Source organism: Pantherophis guttatus, chromosome 13, assembly GCF_059756535.1.
Source record: "Pantherophis guttatus breed Tessera chromosome 13, ASM5975653v1, whole genome shotgun sequence".
In the NCBI taxonomy this organism is placed as follows: domain Eukaryota; kingdom Metazoa; phylum Chordata; class Lepidosauria; order Squamata; family Colubridae; genus Pantherophis; species Pantherophis guttatus.
In genome coordinates this window covers 9301583-9328598 of record NC_142075.1, presented here as the reverse complement: position 1 = coordinate 9328598, position 27016 = coordinate 9301583, and the positions used below count along the sequence as shown (strand labels likewise).

Here is a 27016-nt window from a genome sequence, read left to right as displayed (position 1 = left end):
GGCTAAACCAGTTTCCCGTTTAACCCTGGTTAGTTCATTGGTGGCTCATTGTATTTATTGGGTGAACAATAGCAACTGCTGCATAATCTTTGTGGGAATCCAAAAAAGAGGTGGGGGGGGGCTTCAGTCACTAGTTCAAGCGAGTTGTCTGAACGCGCAACCCGACAAGCCTTCCCTAGCAAAGGCTCCCAGAGGTCGCCATGGATACGGCGACTCTCCGGTTGCTATGGCTACGCGGCAAAGCCCCGGGGCTCGAGGCAATCCCAGAAGCCCCCGCGGCGAGCTCGCTTGGGTTCAGGAATGGTCGCTCACTCTCATCTACGTCATCAGGGCGCGACGTCCAGCCAGAGAGATTGCGGAAGCGGGATCCGGGGCGGCGATGAGCGCGCGGTTCCTGCGAGCCTGGCGGGGCGGGTGGGGCCGGGGCCGCGGGAGGGGCCACGGGACCCCCCCGGGGGAGGCCCCGAGGCGCGAGAAGCCCCCCTGGCGAGTCCTCTTCTTTGGCACCGACCACTTCTCCGCAGAGATCCTCCGAGCGCTCCAGGCAGCCCGGTGGGTCTTTCGCGGGGGGGGGGGAGGGGGGAGGGAGGGAATGAGAAAGGTTGTGGGGGGGAATGTTGAGGGTCACTCCAAGCTTAGTGCCTCCCCCAAACCTCAGCAGCTGTGAGGACTTCAACTCCCAGAATCCCCCAGTCAATCATGGCTGGCTGGGGGATTCTGGGAGTTGAAGTCCACCCCACCCCAAAAGTGCTTTTCCAAAAGGCAACTGGACTTTCTTGGTTTTTTGTTTTTGTTTTTCCTTGCAAGCTTCCAAGAAGAACTGAAGAAGCTTCTTGGATGAGAAGCAAAATGTCTTTCAAGGGAAAGAAAAGTCCAGTTGCTCTTTTGGAAAAAGCACTTTTGGGACAACCATGACCTGGATCAATGGTGGGTTTCAAATTTTTTTTACTACCGGTTCTGTGGGCGTGGCTTGGTGGGCGTGACAGGGGAAGGATACAGTAAAATCTCCATTCCCTCCCCAATTCAGGGGTAGGTTACTGCAAAATCCCCATTTCCTCCCGATCAGCTGGGACTTGGGAGGCAGAGAATAGATGGGGTTGAGGCCAGTCAGAATTTTTACTACCGGTTCTCCGAACTACGCAAAATTTCTGGTACGGTTCTCCAGAACTGGTCAGAACCTGCTGAAACCCACCTCTGACCTGGATGACTGAGAAATCTCCATAGACACAAAGAGCAAGCCAATATTATATTTGTCGCCTGCTTAGATGACAAATGGTTAATTCTATTAACCAGGTTAATCCAGGTTAATTCCATCTTGGTTTCCAGCCTCTTGACAGTTGCTGACAGTTGGGAAGCAGTGCTGCAAACAGTTGAGTGGAGTCAACACAATAAGAGTGTCATAAAACCTGCTTAGCTTAATAAACCAAAATCCCCCCCCCCTTTTAATTCGTAAACCAGTTTATAAATGGAGAGCAAATGAGATGCATCAATAGGAAGATCCAGGGATTGGGTGCCAAATCTACAGCAGGCAGTAACCCCTGACCAACCTTGGCTGGTTCCTAGCAGCCCAGCAGGGTTGAATTTGGCTACAATAGGAGATGGAAGAACATCAGCAAATGCACGACTTTAAGCTGGGATGGGAAGAAAACAATAGCAAATCGCTTACAGCTTTTTGCTATTGTTGATTTGGGAGGTAAGCTTGGCCCAAAGGAGATGCTAACCTTGGCGGTTCCAGGTGACTAACTTTTTGACAGGGCTCACACTTATGGATAAACCACATTATTGGTTGGATTTTTGAGTTGGTGTTTCACCCAATTAGGCAAAAAAGCCTTATAAACCATAGTATTTTCCTGAATTAATCCACCCACCCGGTTGTGATTTTGTTGCACTAGTTAAGCACACAAGTTAAGAGATGGATGATTGATTGCATAAGAAAATCTTTGCCTGGCTGTATTTGAATCATAGGAGGGAATTCTGGATGCTGACTTAGACATGACAGAGCTGCTTATCCATTAATCCCACTATTGGCTAATTTAATTGTCATGGACAAGAAGGTTTCCTTTTCTTCAACAGCCTTGATTCTGTTCAGTTGAAGATGCTTGATATAGAACTTAAAATCTTCACAGTCATAATGCATGCTGTAAATATGACCTGAAAACCCTCATATCCCTGAAAAGCAAAGGCAATATGTCAGTGGCAGAATTATAAGCCACTGACAAGGTCATAGGATAGCACAGATAGGAACAGAACTGAAATTCAATATGGGGAACACTTGCTTTGAATATAGAAACTCCATTAAGCCCTGGGTCTGAGTAATGGCTAATGTAAGGTTCCCTACATTTACAAGTAAATTCATAAAGGTTCCTAAAATAAGCACTTCATTGTGATAAAATACAGCTTCCCATCTTTCTTTGGCAATCCAATTAAAATAGTAGATTTAATATTTAAGTCTTTTTAAAGGATCTCCATGGGTTGCTATAGTTGTGGAGGTGGTCAGAAATATTAAGTATCTGGGGGTGCAGATAACTAACAGTTGGCCTCTTCATATGTTATCCTTAGTGAAGTGTTCAAACCAGCATTTGCATTTCCTGCATCAGATGAGAGCTCATCTTTCTCTTTTTGTCCGGACCACTTTCTGAAGAGGCATGGTTGAGACTGTTTTAACAAACTGCGTCAACTAAATTGAAACAAGCTTGGACAGCAAACCACTGCCAAAATCTAAAACCCGAGCCACAAATATTTTCTATTATTTCAAAACTGCATCACTGTTAGATTTGATGGCAGCAGTGCCTCGGATAGAAAGTCCATACAAAGAGTGGTGAGGACAGCAGAGAAGATTATAGGAATCTCGCTTCTCGTTATTCAGGATACTGCTTATAAGCGCTATGTGCTTAGAGTTTGAAGCATTGTTAGAGACCCCACACACTCACGGTCTGTTTCTGTTGCTCCCCTCTTGGAGGAGGTTTCGAAGTCTTTCTAGCAGGACTACCAGATTCTATAACAGCTTCGTTCCCTAGGCCATCCGTCTGGTAAACTCACAAGATTCGTTTTTCTTGCCATGTACATGTATACATCCAAATTAGACTGTGATGTTTCTCTGTGTCATATAGGTCTGTGTATGTGGTTATATGTGTAATGGGTATCTTTTGAGAGCTGAATGCAATAAAATTTCATTTTAATGTATGCGAATTAGTGTACATTTAAAGTGACAAAGTTTTTATTCTATTCTATTCTCCCCTGCAAGGGCAGAGTGCCAAGGCCAGACCAGCTTGTGGATCACCTGGAGGTGGTGACCCTGCCCCCCAGTCACTCAAAGGTACTCCCTGTGAAGAAGTATGCGGAGCAGTTTCAGCTCCCCGTCCACATCTGGCCTGATGTAGGTTCATGTGAGAGTTTTGACATTGGCGTGGTGGCATCGTTTGGACGTTTGCTTAGCGAGGACCTCATCCGAAAGTTCCCCTAGTAAGAATTATCACACACACAAAAACACACTTTCTGAGTGTATTTATCACGCAACTTTTTCTGGCTTTTACATTAAAGGAAAGGTTCCTTCTATAATGTTTCTATAATGATTCTATAATCAAACATTCTATAATGTTTGATTGTATACAGGGGTGGAAAGGCCAAGTTCTTTATGACAATTCCTGCATAGGTATCTAATTTGTTGTATTGTTTGTGCTATCATCTAATGGCTTTCCCTGGCAGCTTATCACCTCCTCATTTCTGATTTTGTCAACCCAATTTATATGTAACAGCCACCTGTAAATCCACATTTCAAATGGCTTTCTGTCAGAAACCAACTCTCCACTCCGTAGAGCAGGATAGAAAAGATGCAACATCTGACAAGCCTGATTTTCAGTCTTAGGCTTATGTCATGACTGCAGACCTTTTCTCATTTTGAAGAATGCTGTTCGAGTTTTCTCTATCCTTGTCTTTACTTCAAGATTTAACAAGATTTAAAAATGATAAAAATGAGGTAATTGATTGGTTACAGCAAGATACCCAAATCATCATGGGCTGTGAATTACAGGAGTTATAATCCAAAGATCTGGCTGGCTGGAAAGAATTGCATTGTCAATTTTCTTGCTTTGTAAAATCATGTATTCTTATAGTTTTTTTTACACATTTTCCTTTTTTGTGTTTTAGTTATATTGAACACTGAAATGTCAGTAAAAATTACTCCTCACTTCTACATGACATTATATGTTGTGCTTGTTACATTTCTGAATTTTTAACTTGATCGTTTTATCCTTAAAAATGTCTGGGAGTCATTTTGAAGTCCAATGGTATAAAAATATAATAAATAAAAAATGTTACCGGATTGTTGTCATCTTGTTCTAATTACCCAATATTTTGACCCAGTGGCATGCTGAATGTCCACCCCAGCTATCTTCCGCGGTGGCGTGGCCCTGCACCCATCATCCACACCGTGCTCCATGGAGATACAGTAACCGGGGTCACAATTATGCAGATCAGGCCTAAGAGGTACGTTGGCTGTTTCATTCAGCATCCAGTCTGCAAAGACCTGGTTGTGAGAATTACTGGTATTAAGTAAGAATTTGTAAGAAACTGTAAGAATTATTACTAAGGATGATTAATTATGTAATAATAATGAAAATATAATTATGTGGATGCTCTATCCCGGGAGGTTTTTTTAAAAAAAGTTTTTATTTTTATTTTTCATCAACATATTTAAATGTACGGTCTCTTATCCATCATTAATCGTTATTCATTCATCTTATTTTTTTACTTTCATTTGTTAATTGTTCGGGCCTGTTCTTTTACCATTTCCTCTCCTTTATTTTACCACAACCTTTCCTCTTCCTCTTCCCTTCTCTTCCTCCTTCTATCTCTTTCTACTTTCCTCATTCCTCCTCTCCCTGGAGGTTTTTAAGAAGAGACTAGTCCAGTGATGGCTAATCTTTTTGTCATTGTGTGCCAAAAGCGGTGGTTGCGGAGGGAGGGGTCGCGTGCGTGCGTGCCCACACCCATAATTCAATGCACCCCGCACATGCGTGCGCAACCCCCCCATGGTCCCCCCGCTTTTGGCACATAATGGCAAAAAGGTTAGCGGTGGGCCCAGTAGGCCTGTTTTCCGCCCTCCCCAGGCTCCAGAGGCTTTTTTGGAGCCTGGGGAGGGCGAAAACAGCCTTCCCCACCCTCCCGGAGGCCCTCTGGAGGCTGGAAACAGCCCGTTTCCCGACTTCCAGTGGGCCCAGAAGGCCCGAAAATCAGCTGCCGGTGCGCGCATGTGAGTTGGACCTGTGCTAGGGCAATGCTTGCGTGCTCACAGATATGGCTCCGCGTGCCACAGGTTCGCCATCATGGGACTAGTCAGTCACTTCTAGTCAGGGGGCTGGATTAGAAGACCTCCAAGGTCCCTTCCAGCTCTATTCTATTCTAACATATTCTAAGCAGTAGAACAGCTTTCACTTCTGAAATTGTGTGCGCAGCATCACTGGAGGTTTTCAAGAAAAGATGGGACAATCTTTTGCCCAAAATGGTTTGAAGATTCCTGCACAAAGCATGAGGTTGGACTAGAAGACCTCAAAGGTTCCTTCCAATCCTTTGATTCTAATATTCAAAGCCCATTACTAACAGCCTTTTTAAAACAAACGTTTCAATGCAGCAGTCCTGGTCTCCATTCAGTCTCTCCACTATTAGGTTTTTAGATGCTATGTAGAATCTGACAAAATGCTTCATGCAATATGTTCTTTTCCCAGGTTTGATGTGGGCCCAATTATTAAACAAGAAGAATTTGCCGTTCCACCCCGTTGCTCAGCAAAAAAACTGGAGCCCCTGTTATCCAAAGAAGGTGCAAACATGGTAAATGAACTCCCTTGTTTAATGACATTTTTCTCCAGTGAAAACAATTATGGGAGATACAGATAAATGCCAAAAGCGTTTTCTCAGTTGGAAAGCACCTGTTCTGAGTCCATGGTAATTTCAAACAGTCGTTAAGTGACTGTTAAGGCCTATCTGTAATAACATCTGAGTCTCTCTCTCTCCCTCTCTCCTTCTCTCTCTCTCTCTCTCTCTCTCTCTCTCTCTCCCTCCCTCCCTCCCTCCCTCCCTCCCTCCCTCTCTCTCTCCTTAAGTAAACTGCATAAATCAGTGTTTTTCAAAGTTCGCAACTTTAGAGTGTATGGCCCTCAACTCTTGGAATTCCCCAGCCAGCCTTGGTATAAACCAGGTGTCAGGGTAATGATGATTTAAAGCTGACCAGCCCTTTAAGACTGAGGATGAATCAGCAGGGTTATTGCCCTTTAAGAAGCTGTCTATATAAAGGAGGCCATTAGAGGGCGTCTCTTTCTCTCTCCTCGTGTATCATTCACTCTCCTAGTCGCGTTTATCTGCATTGTAGTTCTCTGTGTAGAGTTGAAGATTAATTGATTGCCTGGCTTTGCTTAGCACGTGTATGTATATATATATATGACTTGTATATAAGCCACTGTTTGTAAAGACAAAACTTCTGTATCCTGTATTTTGCTCCTGGGTAGTCACAAAACATTGTGTAAATAATGCTGTATTGCTGTAAACAGGGGTGTCAAACTCAAGGCCCGCGGGCCGCATCCAGCCTGCAATGTGATCGGATCCGTCCCGTGGGGCTGTCCTGGGAAATGTAAGGGGCTGTCCTGCATCGCTTTGGCCTGGTCTACCCAATGGGAAGAGGAAACATCGGGCCAGCATGGCTTCGGCCCAGTCTACCCAAGAGGAAACATGCCAGCAGTTTGGGGAGTGGCATCAAGCTGGCCATGTTCACCCACCCACTGGCCACACCCACCCAGTCAGCCACACCCAGTGAGTGGCATCAAGCTGGCCATGCCCACCCAGTCGGCCATGCCAGTCCGCCCCCCCCCCCCCGAAGTCAACCACAGCCCTGATGTGGCCCTCGATGAAATTGAATTTGACACCCCTGGTATAAACCATTCTGATAGATTTGTAAAACCCTTCTTTTCATACAGCTGAGCGCCCCCAGGACCTGGATAGTTCCTGAAGCTATTTCACTGGTTATAACCATCTAAAGTGCAAAAGTCTACAAATTCCATTTCCAGTAGAGGGTTTGAACCTCATAGAATAAGATCTGGCTACCACAGAACTCGTAGAATAAAATCTGGCTCGGATCAGTCCTAGTAAGGATGGAACTGGTCACTTCCTGCCTCTTGGCGATCAGTGCTTATGACAGTGTTGGCGAACCTTTTCGGTACTGAATGCTGAAATGGGAATGTGCGTGCGCCCATGCCAGAAACTGGAAGAGCAGCCACCCGGTGTGCATGCGTGCCGCGGGAAGACCAGGTGGCCCGTGCGCATGCACACACCGGAAACTGGAAAAGCAGCCGCCTGGTGTGCGCGCACCGGACGGCTGCTTTTCCAGTGCTCCCGCGCATGTGAAGACCAGCTGGCCGGCGCCCCAGAACCCGGAAGAGCAGTAGGCGACAGCTCGCGTGCCTGGAGAGATGGCTCTGTGTGCCACTTCCAGCACGTGTGCCTTAGGTTCGTCATCACGGGTTTATGAGAAGGAGAATCTCTTCATTTGGACTTAACACACATTCTGGATTTTTTTTTTTCTCAGCTGATTGCCGTTTTGCACAACTTACCAGAAAGTTTAAGCAAGAAGAAAGAGCAACCTAAAGAAGGAGTGACACAGGGTATTTATCGCAAGTTCCATGTGTAATGTAGATATTAACTAGCTGCAATATGAGCCTTTGCTAAGTAGACCATTGTAACACATTTTCCGTGATTCTCCCTGCTTCCTTCCTCCCTTTTAAACAATACTTTGTAATGAAGTTGAAAGCTTGGCAGCTGAGGGTTAATTTTTGAGGGTGTCAGAGAAGCCCAATGTCCCTTAATTTAAAGATGGAAGAAGAGGGAGCACCCATTACTTTGTCAACCGAAAAGTATCGCTCCTAAACGTTACTGGGACATTGGAAAAGATCATTTAAATTGTTTAAAAACACGGGACGAAAAGAGATCGGTTTTCTTTTTATTTTCCTCTAAAGCTCCGAAAGTCACTATTGCAATGAGCTGCATTCAGTGGGAAGAACAAACTGCTGAGCAGATACTCAGGCTACATCGTGCCTTAGGAGCCATGGTAAGGTCAGCCTCTCGGAGAACAGGTTGCTTATCAATCATACATTTAAATTCAGAAGCAGCTTTTTGCAAAAACAATCTTGATTTTTCAGCCCTTGGATGAAACTGGGTTGGTGGTGGGAACGGAACTATATTATGGAATTACAGTGTAATTTTTTTTTAAATAGGGAAATATTGCAGAATATTTTTTTTTTTGATGTGATGGATTTTTTAAGGAATAAAATGGAGCATATATAAAAAATATGCCCTACAAATGAGTAAGAGGAGCTTAAGTTCCCCTTACTGAATTCTGAGTCCCCTCTCAGAATTTAACCTGGCAAAGGCAAAATGCAAATTCTTTTGGTTCTATTATGGTTCCTTTCCAATTAAAATACAGTTAAAATACAGTATCTAGTGCATGGGTCTAGTCCACCGCGTCACGTTGCCGTCACGTGATGTTTCACAACGTTTTTCCCATTCGCAGAGCGGGGGTGGGATGGGGTGCGGGATGCCAGTTTGACCCCCCTGATCTAGTAGATTAGCTTCCTACTTAAAGTATTTTTCGGACTATAAGACTCACCGGAGTATAAGACATACCAAGGTTTTGAAGAGATAACAAGAAAAAAATTGTTTTTGACCTCCCCAGGCCCCAGGAGCACTCTTCAGGCCTCCCAAACCCTCTGCGCATCCCGTTTTTGCAAAAAATGGGCCCGTTTATGGCTTCCCAAACCCCCCACATGTCACAATTTTGCCCTCTCCAGTCCCCAGGACTGTTTTTCGAAAAACAGCCTGTTTTTCGTGAAAATGGGGAGCGTGGGGTGGGATTTTTGTAGGCCAAAAATGGCTGTATTTGGTATATTAGACGCACCAATATTTTCACTCTCTTTTAAGGAGGAAAAAGTGTATCTTATACTCTGAAAAATATGGTAAACCAAATTCATTTCAGTGAAAAATATTCACATTTGTCTTTCCTCGGATTGGGAGGAAAAACTGGTCTGGTTCTTGTAACTGACCCTGAAAGAAATCATTAAATTAAATTTGACATAAGTGGGAGTTAGATTCTATTCGAAGTGAAGAAGAAGAATTTAACAGAAATGTATGTGATCTACAACTATATAACTCATACAGTGCTGTATGTTTTTAGATGCCTCTAAAGACGCTGTGGATGGGTTCTAGTGTAAAACTATTGGACTTCGAAGAAGAGGAAATGCTACCAGATTTTACTGGTACTTATGAGAGACCTCTAGCACTCTGATCGACAGCATTTGAATACTGGCAGTGTCTAAATAACGACAAGACGGTCTGTGAAACAAAACTGAACACTTTCTGACTTCCCATTTTGCAAATCCTCCCTTTTTTTTTCTTGTTGGAATCAGACTACTTGAGTGCATTCTTCTTTCTAGGAACATTAAATCCCTTGTCTTTATTTATTTACTTATTATTTATTTATTTATTTATTTATTGGTTCGATTTATATGCCTCCCTTCTCCGGAGACTCAGGGCGGCTTACAATGCGTTAAGCAATAGCCTTCATACTTTTTTGTATATACCTGCTTAGTAGTATAGATTTATAGTAGTATAAATCTTAGACTGATGTAGGAAAATGTTGAATGAGAAGAATGACTCTCTGTTTGGTGCCTACAAAGAGAAGTGAGGAATATTCTCTTTTGGTTGCCCTCTGTGACAACGTATAGGACATTAGTAATAACAATTGAGAATAGAATAGAATAGAATAGAATAGAATAGAATAGAATAGAATAGAATAGAATAGAATAGAATAATGGAATGAAGAAAGAATAGAATAGAATAGAATAGAATTAGAATAGAATAGAATAGAATAGAATAGAATAGAATAGAATAGAATAGAATAACAATAACAATAACAATAACAATAGAACAGAATTCAAAATAGAATAGAATAGAATAGAATAGAATAGAATAGAATAGAATAGAATAGAATAGAATAACAATAACAATAGAACAGAATTCAAAATAGAATAGAATAGGAACAGAACGGAACGGAACGGAACAGAATACACTAGCACTAGTCCTTACCCTGTTTCACAGCCCTCTAAGTGGTTCACAGAGCCAGCCTATTGCCCCCAACAATCTGGGTCCTCATTTCCCCGATCTTGGAAGGATGGAAGGCTGAGTCAACCTTGAGTTGCTCAGAATCGAACTGCTGGAGTGAGCAGTGAGTTAGCCAAAATATGATTTTAATAACACTTTGGATCTTGGATTTTACTGTTGCAGAGGCAAGAACGACCTAACTGTTTATACATTCTACAGATAAGGTTGTCGCTGAAAAAGAAGCAACTCCAGGGTTGGTGCTGTACCACAAACAATTAAAGATCCTGATCATCCGATGCAAGGTAGGTTTGTGTGTGTGTACATGTGATATTCTTACTCCTGTTTAAGACAGACGGGGTCCCAAAATGTGTGCTGTTTCCATTTCATCTGAGAGATGAGGGAAGAGAATGCCAGTCAAATGCAACTTTTATTACATTTTTTTTGTTACATTGTCCCTCCTCACTACTGTTAGTATTAAACTCTTTTATCAACTCAGTCCCTGAGTCTTCTCTGAAGAGCGTCCATAAGTTTTCTAAGTTGCCCTTTACAAATCAAAATGCATTTTTTTTTAAAAATTGGAATTTAACAACGTCAGGATGCTGGATCCTATTGTTGTGCCCGCCAGCGGCCTGTGGAGACCTGGCAGCAGAGTTGGACAGTGAGGAGGCTGGGGAGGACCATGGGCCAGTCCTGGAGTCTGGGGAAGGCTTGGACGAGGGCTCTGCGTCGGAGGCAGAGTGGGGGCCAGGGCCATCTGGGAGTTATGTGCCACCTCCGGAGCCTCCAGAGTCGGACATCAGCAAGGCAGAGGAACAGGGAGAGCCTGTTCCCAGTGTGTACATGCGCAGAGCTGCCAGAAGGCGAACAGTTAAGACAAAAGGGACGACTCGGGAGTAGGATGATTGGCTCTTCCCATAAGACATAAAGGAGGAGCAAAGGTACATGAGCCTTTGCAGGAAGCAACTTTGTTTGTTCCGGTCAGTTTAAATTTTGAAGCTCCATTTTGACTCTATGCTCCGTGTGGCCTTGCAAAGCTTATTGCCAATTAGGTCTTTGGCAGTATGTCAAAGGAGATAAAGGTGGGTACTTATCAGCCTTATCTCGAAGGACTGTGGCAGACTTCTGTCAGACTCTTTACAAACTATTTGTGACTCATTACGGGCTGTGAATGAACAGAATTCACAGCCGTTGAAATAAAAAGAGGGTTTTGGGGATTAATTGTGTGCTTTTTACTGTCTCAGGAAGCCTAGATCAGAACACCTATATTAGTTTCCACCTAAACTTCTTGCAATGGAATCACTTCTGGTGGGTTTGCAGAGTTTGCTAAGCTTTTGGTGTGTGCGCATATGTGTGTGTTCTCTCCCCTCTTCCCTTTCTAGGAAGGTTGGGTTGGAGTCAGATCTATTATACATAAAAAGAAATTGACGGCAACCGACTTCTACAACGGCTACCTACATTCTTGGCCACAGAACAATTCTCAAACGGCTCTCAAGAACTGCCGGTTTCAAACACTGAAGCTGACCACCGTGAAAAAGAAGCCGAAAGGTTCACCGAATGCGCAGAATAATTGTGATACAGTTTTCAGCAACGCGTGAAAGTACCAACTCTGTATGAAGAGCCAAATTGGAAGCGTCTCAGCTCGTCCCAGATTTGACCAATGGAAAACAGTGATGGGAGAAAATAAACCATTGTAAAGGCAGTGTTGTGCAGCTAATATTGTGGAATGGATAACACAAAAGACTAGTAACCTGGAGAGTGTGTTTATTCTTTGTATTTAAAGCTTCAAAACACTCTCAGCCTCGCATGTCTGATTTTTCTCAGGAGCCGTACTTTCCAGTTCTGGATCCAACTTTTACCAACTTAAAAATACAATTGAGCAGTTAAGGACACACGTGTTATATTATTGAACAATAAATGGTTTTTGTACATGTTTGCGTAGGCGTATCACACAAATCATTGCAACGGCTGATATTTTAGAATGCTGACTTGTGTAATATAATTGGTTCCACGTAGGAATCTGTTCCTAATGCCCTTCAGAATCCAGAATCATCAAGGTGAGAATTCCCGATACGTAAACTTTATTGAAGAAAAGCTAACAAGAATTGTAACCAGTGGGGATACACAAGTGTAAACACACAGGGCCCTCACCCACATCTCCTTTTGCAACTTTTTCCTGCCCTATCTAATGGACTGCCTTTAGTTGCAACGGTTTTTGCAGAAGTCAAAGCTGCTATTACATTGTTTTTCACTTACACCCACAGTCACCGTTGCAATAAACCCCATCCAGTGAGAAAGGCAAACTCCTGAACGAATGGTACTGTGCCTTCAATAACCCTGGTATAATTAGATCTCATTTTCCACCCTCTGGTAATGGTATGTGTGAATGACCTTGGGGCGGGGAACTGTCAGATAAGAGGCAGCTCAGCCCTCAGAAGGAATGGGGAGTGGCCGAAAGTCTCAAAAGGGACCCTCCCTAGTTTCTTGAGCCGTAAAGGAGAAGGGGAAGAAATGGACTTTCAGACTTGCAAAACTGTGTGAAAGTAACCTAACTATAGCAAAGTAGAATTAGTTGATTTGGGTGTGTCTGGACTGCCTTACAAAGCTGGTACCTCCCTACTCTAGGAGTCTCCAAACTTGGCAACTTTTTAAGATTTTAATTTTAACTTTTAAGACTTGTGGGCTATTGTAACCAGCTTGCCCTCCGTTGACAACTTGTATATTGCACAGATCAGAAAGAGGGTTGAGAATATCTACAGATCCCTCACAACCTGGACATGAGCTGTTTCAACTCCTCTCCCCCACCCTACCTCCGGGACGCAGCTACAGAACATTGCATGCCAAAACAACTAGGCACAGAGACGGTTTTTTTCCTGCATGCCATCCCTTTGCTGAACACACAATTCCCACAGCGCTGTCTTATGTCCAAGTATATTTACCCATGTAGTATGGCTGCATTAACAAAATAGAATAACAAGAGTCGGAAGGGAACTTGGAGGTCTTATAATTCAATCCCCTGTTCAGGGAACTCCCTGCTCAGAAAGCCTGCTCAGGAAGCCCTATACCATTTCAGACAAATGGTTGCCAAAACTCTAGTTAAAAACTTAGTGTTGGAGCATTCACAACTTCTGGAAGCAAGTCGTTCCACTGATTAGTTGTTCTAACTGTCAAGAAGTTTCTCCTTAGTTCTAGATTGCTTCTCTCCTTGATTAGTTCCCACCCATTGCTTCTTGTCCTGCCTTTAGGTGCTTTGGAGAACAGTTTGCCTCCCTCTTCTTTGGGGCAGCCCCTGAGATATTGGAAGACTGCTATCATGTCTCCCCTAGTCCCTTTTTTCATTAAACTAGACATACCCAGTTCCTGCAACCGTTCTTCATATGTTTTAGCCTCCAGTCCCCTAATCCTCTTGGTTGCTCTTCTCTGCACTCTTTCTAGAGTCTCCATATCTCTTTTACATTGTGGCGACCAAAACTGAATGCAATATTCCAAGTGTGGCCTTACCAAGGCCTTAGAAAGTGGTATTAACACTTCACGTGATCTTGATTCTATCCCTCTGTTTATGCAGCCCAGAACTGTGTAGGCTTTCTTGGCAGCTGCTGCACACTGCCGGCTCATATCTAAATGGTTGTCCACTAGGACTCCAAGATCCCTCTCACAGTTACTGCTACTGAGCCAGGTACCATCTATACTGTACCTGTCCATTTAGTTTTTCTTGCCTAAATATAGAACCTTACTTTTATCTTTCTCATCTGTTCCATTACCTTGTCTTATTGATATCATTATCGCGATTATTATTTGTTGTTTTGCATGTACACTGAGCTTCTGCAAACAAATGTTCTGCAAACATTTTAACTCCCCCCAAGTTAAAATTTAGCAAAACAAATCTTTATCTGGCAAGCAGTTTGCGTATATTCCTGTATTTTGTGTATTCTCTCTCCCATCCCTTCTGCTAATTTTCTATAACATTTAATCATTTACAGAAATGCAGGCCCATAATTATATAAATAGATCATTAATGCTTTAGCTTTTTTTTTTTAGGAATAGGCCAGCAATATTTTTAAACATAATATTTTAAAACTGGTGTTGGTTCAGAACAGTAAATTTTAACTCGGAAGGCATTTACCGGTGGCCTGGGCTGGGGACCGATGTCTATTAGCAGATATGTGGCCAGGTGAAAGCACTTGCAAAACATTTTTAAAAAATAATAAAAGAGATGGAAATTTATTGTCTTTTAATTTTATTGCTGGATTCAAGAATTTCTTTCAGGAAATAAATCTTAAATGCTGCTGGCATTCAACTTGTTAAGCCAAAGCCAAAGCCAAAAGAAATAGCACTGTGGTTTAACATACTGTGCAAACTCAGCCAATGGTGGTTTATGCAACATAAACCTTGTTTAGCATACCGTTGATGAGAATCCAAGCCTAGAAATGCTATGATTCCCCAGAAATCTTGGCTTTTAATACCCCAAAGGCAAATGACTCGATTCAATTTTATACAGGTATTATTAGCTACCAGCTGCCTATTTTTTTTTTTTTGAAGTATAATTTAAATGCCTCCAATCTGGTACAGGTAATCCTCGATTTATGATCACAATTGGGGCCAGAATTTCTACTGCTAAGCAATCTGTTGTTAAGTGAGATACACCCGATTTTATGACTTTTTTTTTGCCATGGTGGTTCAGTGAATCACTGGAGTTCTTTGGCGAATCATATAATCATTAAGTGAATCCAGCTTCGTCCCTGGATTTTGTGGTTGGAAGCCAGCTGGCAGGATCGCAAATGGTGATCACATGGTCCCCCACCCACCCCCTCCCGGATGCTACAACCATTGTAAATATACTCTGGTTGCCAAGTGCCCAAATTTTGCTCGCATGAATGAGGGGGATGCTGCTACAGTCGTAAATGCAAGGACTTTTGCCAGTGCCATCATAACTTTTAGTGGCCTCTAATGAATGGGTTTAAAATTGAGAACTAGCTGTATTTTCCTGGCATGAGGGACCAACTTCCATGCTACTTGGGAATTAATATGATGGAAGTCAACACACCTGGATGGTACCAGATGGGGAAACCTGTTTGATCCATTATTGGCTCTTTGAAAATGCTTCTTGCATGTCTCTGAAGGCCAATGAAACACCATGAAAGATATGTAAAGCATTACATAAGCAGAACCTTCCCATACCCCTCAATATTGGCAAGGATTATCTAGCTTTTTTTCTTTCTTCTTTTACTTGCTTGTCTTTTTACTATATTTTCTTTTCTTCGGATGTATTTCTTATTGCATGTGTAAACTCATTGAATAAAAACTCAAAAAGTATTGGTATGATGTGGGGTCTTTTCTAGTTCATGAATTAATAGGCGGGGGCTGGGATTCTCACAGAGCTGCCCATTGAGAAGCAAGGGTACCAAAGCTTATTGGACTTTTTGAGGGACTCTAACTACAGGACTTTCACTTCGTCTTCTTGCGCCAGTCCTCTCTCTAGAAGGGCTTGCTGGAAACCTGCTGGGCACGTTCCTTAAGGACTGGAACACGTTTTCTCGCGTGTCTCTTTCGTGACAGTTGAACGTTAACGCAATGCCCACGTTGCTCTTCATAACTCTGGAAGAGCTGTCAGAGGTCCCATCGAAACATCGTCCCAGAGCTATTTCTTTGGCTGTCCGAGGATCTTGATCGGTCACGGTATAGATCCCATAGTTGTGTCCAAGCGGATCGAGAGGAGCCAACATTGTATATTCGCTGGAGTCATTGTTCATGGCCATGGGGAGGTGGTTTACCAGATATTCGTGCAACATGTTGTTCACATTCTCCCTGTAACAGCTGCCCTGAGGGATAATCTTCACCAGCGTCCGATCAACGCGTTCTTGGTCGTACAACATGCCACTGCACTTGAACTCTAGACACGCCGTTGAAAGGTTAGGATGGCCCATAGCACGGATGCTCCTCACATCCCTGATGCCGTACAATTGGCCAACAGTCCGTGGATGGGTGCCCCCTGTGTTGCGAGATCTCACAATCAATTCAAGGGGCCCGTTGATCCTCACTTTAATATAACATGCCCTGAATTCCATTGGTTTGGGCCACCAAGCCAAGTAGTCTTCCGTCCAGTTCATGGGGTCATCCTCATTAAAAGGAACGGTGTTGTAGTCGTATTTGTCTCCTTCGACTCTGTAAAACCTGAAGTGAGCCGCGGAGGGGAGAGCAACTTCACACTCGTGCAGCTTTTCATAAGGGTATACGGGACCATTGCTCTCTCCAGCGATGTTGGGAGTAGGCTTGGCCACGTTGATCCTGAAGGCCGTTTTCTTCACGTTGGGGTCCAGATGATCTGTTCTCCTGTACTTGAGCTTGCTGAGGTACGGTTGTGGCACTCCCACAGTAAAAGGGTTAAGCTGGGGGGAGGAAGCAACCGCTTCAAGTTCTTCTCCTCCAAGACTAGCCATGATGTAGGCACTGTAAGCATCTGGATTTTGGTCATCACAGAAAGCTGGGACGCAAACACCACTAGAGCCAGTGACGGCACTATCAAAGCGCCCCCAAGCTCTGGGGTTAGTAGAGTATCCTGGGGTTGGTTCTAAGTTGATAACAGAAACCACCACACCTGCAACCTGTTCACTGGATAGGTATCTCTCGCTTCGGTAAGCACGTACCTTGATGTAGCACCGTCTGTTTTCGGGGACGTCCAAGTTGAACAGCCTCCTTTCTCGTATCTCCATGTTGCCCACCAGAAACGTCCTCTCCTCTCGCTTTCCACGCCTGCTGTGGTCCAGTTCGAAATCCCCTTCTTCCTCCCACAAACCCGTTTGTGGATTCAGAGACCAAAGTTTCATCCCTTGTAGATGTTCTGTCATTTTGATCTGAGCAGAGTCCAGGTGGACCTTCACTTGACCCGCGTTGAGCCATTCTGTGGCCGTTTCGTCCATGAAATCCATAGAAAACATGCCATACGTCCTCAGAGGAAGCATGTCCCCTTCGGCATCTACAAAATTCAAGTCAGACTGTGCAGTGGCTGCACCGGAGACATTTCTGGGGTCCAGGAAAGTCACGCTGGCTTTCACTTTCCCTGCGTAGAGTTCTCCGTTCAGTTTGTAAAATGTATTTGGAGGGATTTCAAGTTCAGCGATCGGATCTTCTCCCTCCATTTCTCCCAAGGAAATCATGTTGGTCTCTGTGGATTCTAGTGTGATCGGTGGCTTTTTCCTTAACATCCTGACCTCGTGGAAGACTGCCCCGCCATTTCTGTTAAAAGGCAACACTTTGGTGGTGTTTACAAATTTTTGCATGCGGTCCACAAAGGTGAGGACCAGTCTCTCGGTGTCTGGGGGCACTTGCACAGAAAAAGTGCCCTTGTAGCCCGTCATGCTGATCCTGTTGCTCCCCATGTAGATGTGACCAAACCTCATGGGCTCTCCCGTATCAGACGCCACAGCTCTTCCTCGCACAGTGACCTTGACCTCGGTGCACTTCTGGCAGCCACATTCCACCGTGACCTTGATGGGAAGTGTGTAGCCGGCACATGTTATATCCCGTGTTTCCATCTTGGAGACCCCACAGCAGTAAGTGATGGTGTCCTTGCACCAGAAACCTTCACGTAACGTTCCGGAGCATGTCGTAGGCAAACATCTACCAACATCGTAGTAGAAAGAATTGGTTGAGTTTTGAAAGCAATCATGGGGCAGTTGGATATGATAACTCTCGGGCCTGGAGTCACAGGATGCTCGGTTCTTTCCTGTTAAAATAAATTCCATAGGTTACTTATCAAGTTGTGGCCATCTCACTGGTAAGAGTGGTCTTAAACCAGGGATGGTCTACCTTTTCATTGGTGGTAAGGTCACTTTTTACAAAGATCACAATACGGAGCAGGAGGAACCTGCAAATGGGCAACTTCATACAGTGAGGGGACACCGGGACTTGTTCTAGATAAGAGAAATATGGCATCTTGGATTTTTCTAGACTTCTTTCTAAGATAGAGAAAAGGGCATCTTGGATTTTTTTTTACTTTTTTCTAGACAGACAAAAGGGCATCTTGGGTTTTTCTTTTTCTGGATAAAGGGAAAAGGGTGTCCAGGATTTTTCTAGACTTTTTTCCTAGATAGAGGAAAAACATCTTGGATTGTTCTTTTTTCTAGATAGACAAAAAAGGGCATCTTGGATTTTTCTAGACTCCCCCCCCCTTTTTTTTTTTAGATAGTGAAAAGGGCATCTTGGATTTTTCTAAACTTTTTTCCTAGATAGAGAAAAAGGGCGTCTTGGATTTTTACCCCGTTAATAAAAATGCTAAACCCAGGTGGAGGAGCGGAGTGACAGTTTCTTTATAATCCTGCCTCAAAAGAGCAAAAATCCTTTCGTCCACTTTGATTTAACCCTGGTTTGAGTTATAAGAAAAGCCCTCACAAAAGTAGAAAATGCAGGTGGTCCTCGAGTTATGACCACAATTGAGCCCAAAATTTCTGCCGCTGAGAGAGACCGTTGTTAAAGTGAATTTTGCCTGATTTTACAACCTTTCTTGCCTTTCTTCTCTCCTTGCTTAGTTTCCATCCGTTGTTTCTTCTCTTGTCTTCTGGTGCTTTGGAAAATAGCTTGACCCTCCCTCTTCTTTATGGCAACTGTAATAATAATACCTACCACCATCACCAGCCATTCCAGATCTGAGTATTTTACGGATCCCTGGGCCACATCTTGCCTTTTGCCTGTCCCTGCCCAGCCTGTGTGAACTGCTTTTATCCCCGCCCCCAATTTATGCATTTACATCAGGGGTAGATTCTACTTACCTTTACTACTGGTTCGCAACGGGGCCGCACATGCGCAAATCGTCATTTATAATGTCCGGGCGGGTGGGCAGAGCCTCCCGCCGATTTTACTACTGGTTCTATCAAACCGGACAGAACCAGGAGAAACCCACCACTGATATACATGCATGCGTGCTTAAACACCTTCAAAGCTCTATTGGTTTGGCTCTACACAAATGTCCAGTTTCTCATTTGGCCACTTGGGGAAAATTAATTGCTCATCTCTGACCTATCCTACTTCTTGCTCCCTCCGAGGTCTTCCCCCCCCAAAACAACTCACCTATGAGAGAAAGGGTTGCGCTTTGGGACTTGACCGAACCTGCTTCGTTGCTGGTTTTACAAAAATATCGTCCGGTTTGGTTCATCTTCAAATTCTTCAAAATCAAGTTGCTTTTATATTTATAAAGGGCAGGGTCCAGCAGAGTATCATTGTGGAACCTATAAGAAAGATCAGAACGGTAACTCAGAAACGAAACTATCTTCTGTCTAGGGCAGGGGTGGGCTTCAAAAATTTTAGCAAGGGGTTTTCTGCCTGGTCGCTGGGTGGGTGTGGCCATGGTGGGCGTGGCTTAGTCACAGTGGTGGGATTCAGCCAGTTCGCACCACTTCGGGAGAACCGGTTGTTAACTTTCTGAGCAGTTTGGTGAACTGGTTGTTGGAAGAAATTATTAGGGCAGAGAACCGGTTGTTAAATTATTTGAATCCCACTACTGCCTAGTCGGCCTGCACCACCATGTGAGTGAGGGGGTGTTTTTGCCCTCCCCAGGCTCCAGAGGCTTTCCTTGAGCCTCTGGGAGGGCGAAAACGGCCTCCCCAGACTCTGGAGGCCAGAAACGGGCCCATTCCCGAACTTCCAGCAGGCCCGTTTTTTCGCCTTCCCCGAGTCTCCACATGCGTCCTGCACTTACCTGCATCCAAAATGGGCCGCATGGGGACTCCTGGGAGGGGAGGGGCAGGCGGGGCCAGCCAGGAGTGGGATTTGAGGGTTCTCCGAACTGCACAGAACCTTAGCTAGAGGTTCTCCTGAACCCCTGCAAACCCCCAGCAGCCCACCCCTGGTCTTGGGGTCTACAGCAGGTGTTTCTCAGATACCTCCCCCCCCCAATTGTTCTGAATTTGGAAGAAATGGCTGCGAAAAACAGTTGTCTCACCAGGCAAGTTGAGCTACAAAGTTAACTTAAGGCAGTTTGTCTCAACCTGGTCAACTTTACAAGGTTGGGCGTAACTGCAGCTAACTCAGGAAGTGGGGGTAGAGGATTGGGGGTGTCTCCATCCCCTGCTTTCTGCAACAATGCATTGCAACAGTATTGTAAATGCAGATTTCTTCCAGGTTTTGCCATCTAGTGAGGTTATCCGAGAAGGACTTCCACAAAGAAGACAGGGACCGACTTATTTTCCAAAGCACAAGAAGGCAAAATAAGAAACAGTGGTTGGAAACTAATCAGGGAGAGAAGCAACCTGGAACTAAGGAGAAATTTCCTGACGGTGAGAACAATCAATCAGTGGAATGGTTTGCCTTCAGGGCTTGTAGGTGCTCCATCGCTGGAAGCCTTTAACAGAAACTGGACATTCATTGGTCTGAAATGATATAGGGTTTCCTGCTTGAGCAGCGGGTTAGACTGGAAGGGGTGTCGGCAACCTGTGGCTCCGGAGCCGTATGCAGCTCTTTTGTCCCCATGCTGTGGCTCCCTGTTGGCTGAACCCACCACTGGCTGGTCCCGCTCCTCACCCTCCTCTCCCAGTCACTCCTTGCCTGGCGTGAGAAGATAAGGGTGACGGCAGGGGATGGAGATTCTCTCCATATTCCAGAGCAGGAGCGAGGCGCTCCTGTACTTGCTGACTATATATAGTCAGATGCCACTGGCTCTTTTTATGAGAGAGAGAGAAAGAGAGAGAGAGAGAGAGAGAGAGAGAGAGAGAGAGAGAGAGAGAGAGAGAGAGCTTTAGTCCGCTGCTCCACCAAGGCTCCACCAATCAGCCTATCTTTCCTCCTGTAACCCCATTTTAGTGTCTTACCACCAATATCTGCCAGGTGATGGATTTCCAGTGGCGTGACAACAGAATGACACACTCTGACCCTCTCTTCTGGCTTTGTTTTCTGGATGCATCGTCATGTATGGTTTTTCTGAAAGAGGGAAAAAAAAAAACATTTGAACCTTTCCTCACCAATTGCAATGGCCAGATTTGCTACCTTCCGTGTTTTGACTCATCCGGAAGATCCTGTAAGAATCTCAGGGGTGCCATTCAGCAGGTTCTGACAGGTTCTGGAGAACCGGTAGCGGAAATTTTGAGTAGTTCGGAAAACCGGCAAATACCACCTCTGGCTGGCCCCAGAGTGGGGTGGGAATGGAGATTTTGCAATATCCTTCCCCCAGGAGTGGGGAGAGAATAGGGATTTTGCAATATCCTTCCCCTGGAGTGGGGTGGGAATGGAGATTTTGCAATATCCTTCCCCCAGGAGTAGGGAGGGAATTGGAATTTTGCAGTATCCTTCCCCTGCCACGTCCACCAAGCCACACCCACAGAACCGGTAGTAAACAAATTTGAATTTCACCACTGTGTAAGATGGATGTACAGCATGCTAACCTCAACCCCTTACAGAAACATGGACTTCAGTGCCTAGAATTTCCCCGCCGGTGGGATCATTGCTGAGAATTTTTGAGTCGAAGTCCAACACATCGACATGGAATCCAGTCTGGGAAAAGTTGACTCGATTCGATGGGCAGCTGAATCTTGCTTCAGATAAAGGTAACAAACCTACCCGAAAGTCCTTCCTCCTCTTATTTTTACCCCCTCAAAGACAACAAGCCTTGTGAGATGGGTTGGGACTGAGAAAGAGATCTTCTGACAGATCTGCTCTCTGCTATTAGAACATAGAAAGTAGATAAATCAAATTGGAAGGACATTGGAGGTCTTCTAGTCCAGAATTCCCAGAATTCCCCAGTTGGGAGTTGAAGTCCGCCAGGCTTAAAGTTGCCAAGGTTAGAGACCCCTGTTCTAATCTAATCTTTTTTTTTTTTTTTAATTTGATTTATATGCCGCCCTTCTCCAGAGACTCAGGGTGGCTTACAGTGCGTTAAGCAATAGCCTTCATACTTTTGTATATTTATACAAAGTCAGCTTATTGCCCCCACAATCTGGGTCCTCATTTTACCTACCTTAGAAAGGATGGAAGGCTGAGTCGACCTTGAGCCCGGCGAGATTCGAATTTACTTTAATTGCAGACAGCTGGTGTTAAATTACAGTGCCTTTGTCTGCAGAGCTATCCAGGCTCTGTAGACTCCCTGCTCAAGCAGGATATCTTATACTATTCCTGACAAATGGCTGTCCAGTCTCTTCTTGAAAAGCTCCAGCGATGGAGCTCCCACAACTTCTGGAGGTAGGCCATTCCGGTGATTGATCGTTCTCATTGTCAATAAATTTCCCCTTAGTTGTAGGTTGATCTCTTTAATGATCTTCCACCCATTTCTTCTTGTCCTGTCCTCTTATGCTTTGGAAAATAAAATAAAATCTTCTCTGCCCCTCAAGTACTAGAAGTCTGCTATCGTAACACCCATGGTCCTTTTGTTTTACATAATCAGGGCGCATAAGAGCCGAGGTGGCGCAGTGGTTAGAGTGCAGTATTGCAGTCTACTTCAGCTGACTGCTAGCTGCACTTCAGCAGTTCAAATCTCACCAGGCTCAAGGTTGACTCAGCCTTCCATCCTTCCGAGGTGGGTAAAATGAGGACCCAGATTGTTGGGGGCAACAGGCTGACTCTGTAAACTGCTTAGAGAGGGCTGTAAAGCACTGTGAAGCAGTATATAAGTTTAAGTGCTATTGCTATTCCTTCCTTCCTTCCTTCCTTCCTTCCTTCCTTCCTTCCTTCCTTCCTTCCTTCCTTCCTTCCTTCCTGTACAGTGGTTAGAATGCAGTATTGCATGCTATTTCTGCCAGCTGCCAGCAGTTCAATCCTGACTGGCTCAAGGTTGACTCAGCCTTCCATCCTTCCGAGGTGGGTAAAATGAGGACCCGGATTGTTGGGGGCAAGAGGCTGACTCTGTAAACCGCTTAGAGAGGGCTGTAAAGCACTGTGAAGCAGTATATAAGTTTAAGTGCTATTGCTGTTCCTTCCTTCCTTCCTTCCTTCCTTCCTTCCTTCCTTCCTTCCTTCCTTCCTTCCTTCCTGTACAGTGGTTAGAATGCAGTATTGCATGCTAATTCTGCCAGCTGCCAGCAGTTCAATCCTGACTGGCTCAAGGTTGACTCAGCCTTCCATCCTTCCGAGGTGGGTAAAATGAGGATCCTGATTGTTGGGGGCAAGATGCTGACTCTGTAAACTGCTTAGAGAGGGCTGTAAGCACTATGAAGCAGTATTTAAGTCTAAGTGCTATTGCTATAAGCGTGCACTGTGAGAGCAATTCTGATTACATATCAGAATGCTGATATGCTCATGCATGATAGTTATCACAGTCCAATCCTACGGAACCGCAAGACTCATGAAGTCTATTCTGCCGCTGAATTGGGGCCCAATTGGATTCCTTACCTGCTCTTTTCAAGTAGATACGGACAGCCGAGTAATTTTCAGCACTCTCTGACAAAGTGATCACAGCCGTCGCATACTTGGATTTTTTAACTTGCAGGGTGGTTTTTCCATCGGGGCACACGCCAGGGATCTCGAAGGCCCCATTGTGGCCTGACTCTGTTAAGAACTTCGATGGCTTCGCTTGCAGATAGAGGTGGGCTCCAGCTGCCGGGGCGCCATCTTGAAGGGCAACGGTGCCATGGAGTAAATGTTCTTGACAGAAACATGCGCTGCAGTCGGCATTCGCCCAACCCCTGGAGCACATCATGTTGCAAACTGAAAGGTGTAAGAAAAGCATGAGTGACTCCAGATTATTATTATTATTGTTATTTTTGTCTCTTTCTCTCTAAAATCAGACAGATGAGGAGGAAGAGGAAACAAACAAGTCATTTTTCACTCTGGACAGGGGCGAAATGTAAAATTTGTTATTACCGGTTCTGTGGCATGGCTTGGTGGGGGGAAGGGGGTGTAATGTGACTGGGTGGGCATGGCCAACTTTTTTTTTTTTTAACTTTTCAAAGCATTTTTTCTACAACCTCTTCAGCCGAAGAGGTTGCAAAAAAATGCTTTGAAAAGCCTCTGATGATCCTGCGGCTCAGCTGGGATCGTCAGAGGCTTTTCAAGGCATTTTTTTTTACCACCTCTTCGGCTGAAGAGGTTGCAGAAAAAAATGCTTTGAAAAGCCTTTGACGATCCCAGCTGAGCCACACAATCATCAGAGGCTTTTTTTTTTTTTACTTTTAAAAGCATTTTTTTCTACAACCTCTTCGGCTGAAGAGGTTGCAGAAAAAAATGCTTTGAAAAGCCTTTGACGATCCCAGCTGAGCCGCAGGATCATCAGAGGCTTTTTTTTTTTTTACTTTTAAAAGCATTTTTTCGGCCAAAGAGGTTGTAGAAAAAATGCTTTTAAAAGTTTTTTTTTAAAAAAAGCGTCTGATGATCGTATGGCTCAGCTGGGCATGGTGGGGGGGGGGCAGGGATTTTTGCTACCGGTTCCCCGAACCACCCACCTCCATCGCTACCAGATTGGGTGATCCGGTCCGAACCGGGAGCATTTCACCCCTGCTTCTGGATGCGGGTTTTCCAAACCTCACCAAAATGCCAAAAAGATCTCAGCAATTTAGCAGGCTAAATCAGTGTTTCTCAACCTCATCCACTTTAAGATGTGTGGACTTCAACTCCCAGAATCCCCCAGCCAGCTGTTCTACAATTCTGGGAGTTGAAGTCCACGCATCTTAAAGTGGATGAGGTTGAGAAACACGGAGCTAAACCAGAGTTTAATTTGTGTGTATTGTTTAATGGACTTCTAAGTTGGCCATGCCCACCAAGTCACATGACCACCTAGCCATGCCCACCCAGCCAGTCTGGCCGCCCCAACAGTCCTGAGGGACTTTGAATTGTTTAAAAAGTTTGAGGACCCCTGCCCTATACAGACCTTTCTCATGGTACAAGTCAGTGGTGGGTTTCAAAATTTTTTACTACGGGTTCTGTGGGTGTGGCTTGGTGGGCATGGCAGGGGAAGGATACTGTAAAATCTCCATTCCACCCCACTCCAGGGGAAGGTTACTGCAAAAATCCCCATTTCCTCCTGATCAGCTGGGAGTCGGGAGGCAGAGAATAGATGGGGGCGGGACCAGTCAGAATTTTTACTACCGGTTCTCCAGAACTGGTCAGAACCTGGTGAAACTCACCTCTGGTACAAGTACAACTGGGGCAACCTCTTTTCTGCTGGATCTCCAAGATGTTGTTTTTTTTTTTAATTTGATTTATATGCCGCCCTTCTCCAGAGACTCAGGGCAGCTTACAATGCATTAAGCAATAGCCTTCTTACTTTTGTATATTTATACAAAGTCAGCTTATTGCCCCCACAAACTGGGTCCTCAATTTACCTACCTTAGAAAGGATGGAAGGCTGAGTCAACCTTGAGCCTGGCAAGATTCGAACTTACTTTAATTGCAGACAGCTGGTTTTAAATTACAGTGCCTTGTCCGCAGAGCTATCCAGGCTCTGCGGATCTTATCTCCAGCCCCTGAGAGAGGCAGGCTTAAGCCCTCTTTCACTTGTGTAGTCAAAGCTGCTTCCCCCTTTTTCTACAGCAGCCCCTTCCCTGCTTTAGATGCCGCTGGCTCCATGCGTATTGCTGAACTTAATTGCACGGCCATCAGGTTCTTAGCAAATACCTTTGCAAGGGGGTCCCAGGCAAGCCCTCTCTTCCTCGCTGATGTCCTTGCAGCGCGGATCCATGAAAGTATCCGCAAGGCACATCCTTCTCCGAGTCTGCACACCGGCTCGGTCACATTTTCCAGAACAGGAGCTCCACGTTGACCACGATGACCAGACGGACTTGGAATTGCCAGCCAAAGACCCTGGAAGGGAGACACAGCCAGCAGCCATCTTAGGAGGTTGAGCAAGATGAGTCTGAGAAGACTTGAAAAGACTTATTATTATTATTATTATTATTATTATTATTATTATTATTATTATTATTATTAGTAGTAGTAGTAGTAGTAGTAGTAGTAGTAGTAGTAGTAGTAGTATTGGTTAATCTTTAGTGAGATTCACAGCCTTTGAGGCTGGTTAATAGCTCAGCAGCTCGAGTCCTAACCAAGGACCTAGGAACTGTTAAGGTATCGTCGGAGGATGTAAGCTGTTCCGAGTAAGGTGGTTTTTTGTAGAGTCAAAATGTTCAAGTCCGGCAAATTTAGAATTTCTAAATAGCGGGGTAGCCCTTTGGGTATTGCTCCGAGGGCTCCAATTACAATCGGGACAACACATGATTTCTTTTTCCACAGTCGCTCAACTTCAATTTGTAAGTCCCGGTACTTTGTGATTTTTTCTTGCTGCTTATCTTCAATCCGTGCATCACCAGGTATTGCAATGTCAATGAACCATCCTTTTTTCTTTTCAACTATTGTTATGTCAGGTGTGTTGTGGACCAAGTACCTGTCAGTCTGAATCCTAAAGTCCCACAAGATCTTGAGTTTCTCATTCTCTAAAACTTTCTCAATCTGATGTTCCCAGTGGTTTTTGCTGTACTCAAATCCAAACTTCTGGCACAATTTCCAGTGAATGATATTATTATTATTATTATTATTATTATTATTATTATTATTATTATTATTATTATTATTATTATTATTTAATCTGTAGTGAGATTCACAGCCTTTGAGGCTGGTTAATAGCTCAGCAGCTCGAGTCCTAACCAAGGACCTAGGAACTGTTAAGGTATCGTCGGAGGATGTAAGCTGTTCCGAGTAAGGTGGTTTTTTGTAGAGTCAAAATGTTCAAGTCCGATAAATTTAGATTATTATTATTATTATTATTATTATTATTATTATTATTATTATTATTATCATCATCATCATCATCATCATCATCATCATCATCATCATCATCATCTTAATAACCATGTTACTAACTGAATAATTGCAGCGATTCACTGAACAACTGTGCCAAGAAAGGTCGTAAAATGGGGCAAAAAACTCACTTAACCGATGCCTCACTCAGCAACGAAAACGTTGGGCTCAAACTG

General features: G+C 44.3%; 2 protein-coding genes across 4 annotated transcripts in view; one reads left to right on the top strand and one right to left on the bottom strand.

Annotated features, from left to right (window-relative positions):
* Positions 1 to 280: 280 nt before the first annotated feature.
* Positions 281 to 12068, top strand: MTFMT (mitochondrial methionyl-tRNA formyltransferase). Of its 2 annotated transcripts, none has more exons than XM_087877940.1 (9): positions 281 to 552; positions 3245 to 3462; positions 4363 to 4485; positions 5724 to 5826; positions 7574 to 7649; positions 8001 to 8092; positions 9215 to 9296; positions 10360 to 10442; positions 11520 to 12068. In XM_087877940.1, the coding sequence occupies exons 1-9, from the start codon at positions 301 to 303 to the stop codon at positions 11733 to 11735; spliced, it is 1245 nt and encodes a 414-aa protein (XP_087734066.1). In that variant the 5' UTR covers positions 281 to 300; the 3' UTR covers positions 11736 to 12068. The 2 variants fall into 2 exon arrangements, with proteins under 2 accessions (XP_087734066.1, XP_060550762.2); XM_060694779.2 differs by having other exon boundaries at positions 358 to 552; positions 3250 to 3462.
* The window catches only part of CILP (cartilage intermediate layer protein), a 32893-nt gene continuing 17761 nt past the window's right edge, over positions 11885 to 27016 (bottom strand). For both annotated transcript variants that reach the window (XM_087877938.1, XM_087877939.1), the window contains 5 exons: positions 25665 to 25850; positions 23446 to 23760; positions 20937 to 21045; positions 19201 to 19358; positions 11885 to 17860 (listed from right to left, as the gene is read on the bottom strand). In XM_087877938.1, the coding sequence (XP_087734064.1) occupies positions 15546 to 17860; positions 19201 to 19358; positions 20937 to 21045; positions 23446 to 23760; positions 25665 to 25850 (3083 nt within the window). In that variant the 3' untranslated portion in view covers positions 11885 to 15545. The remainder of the gene's footprint in view (positions 17861 to 19200; positions 19359 to 20936; positions 21046 to 23445; positions 23761 to 25664; positions 25851 to 27016) is intronic.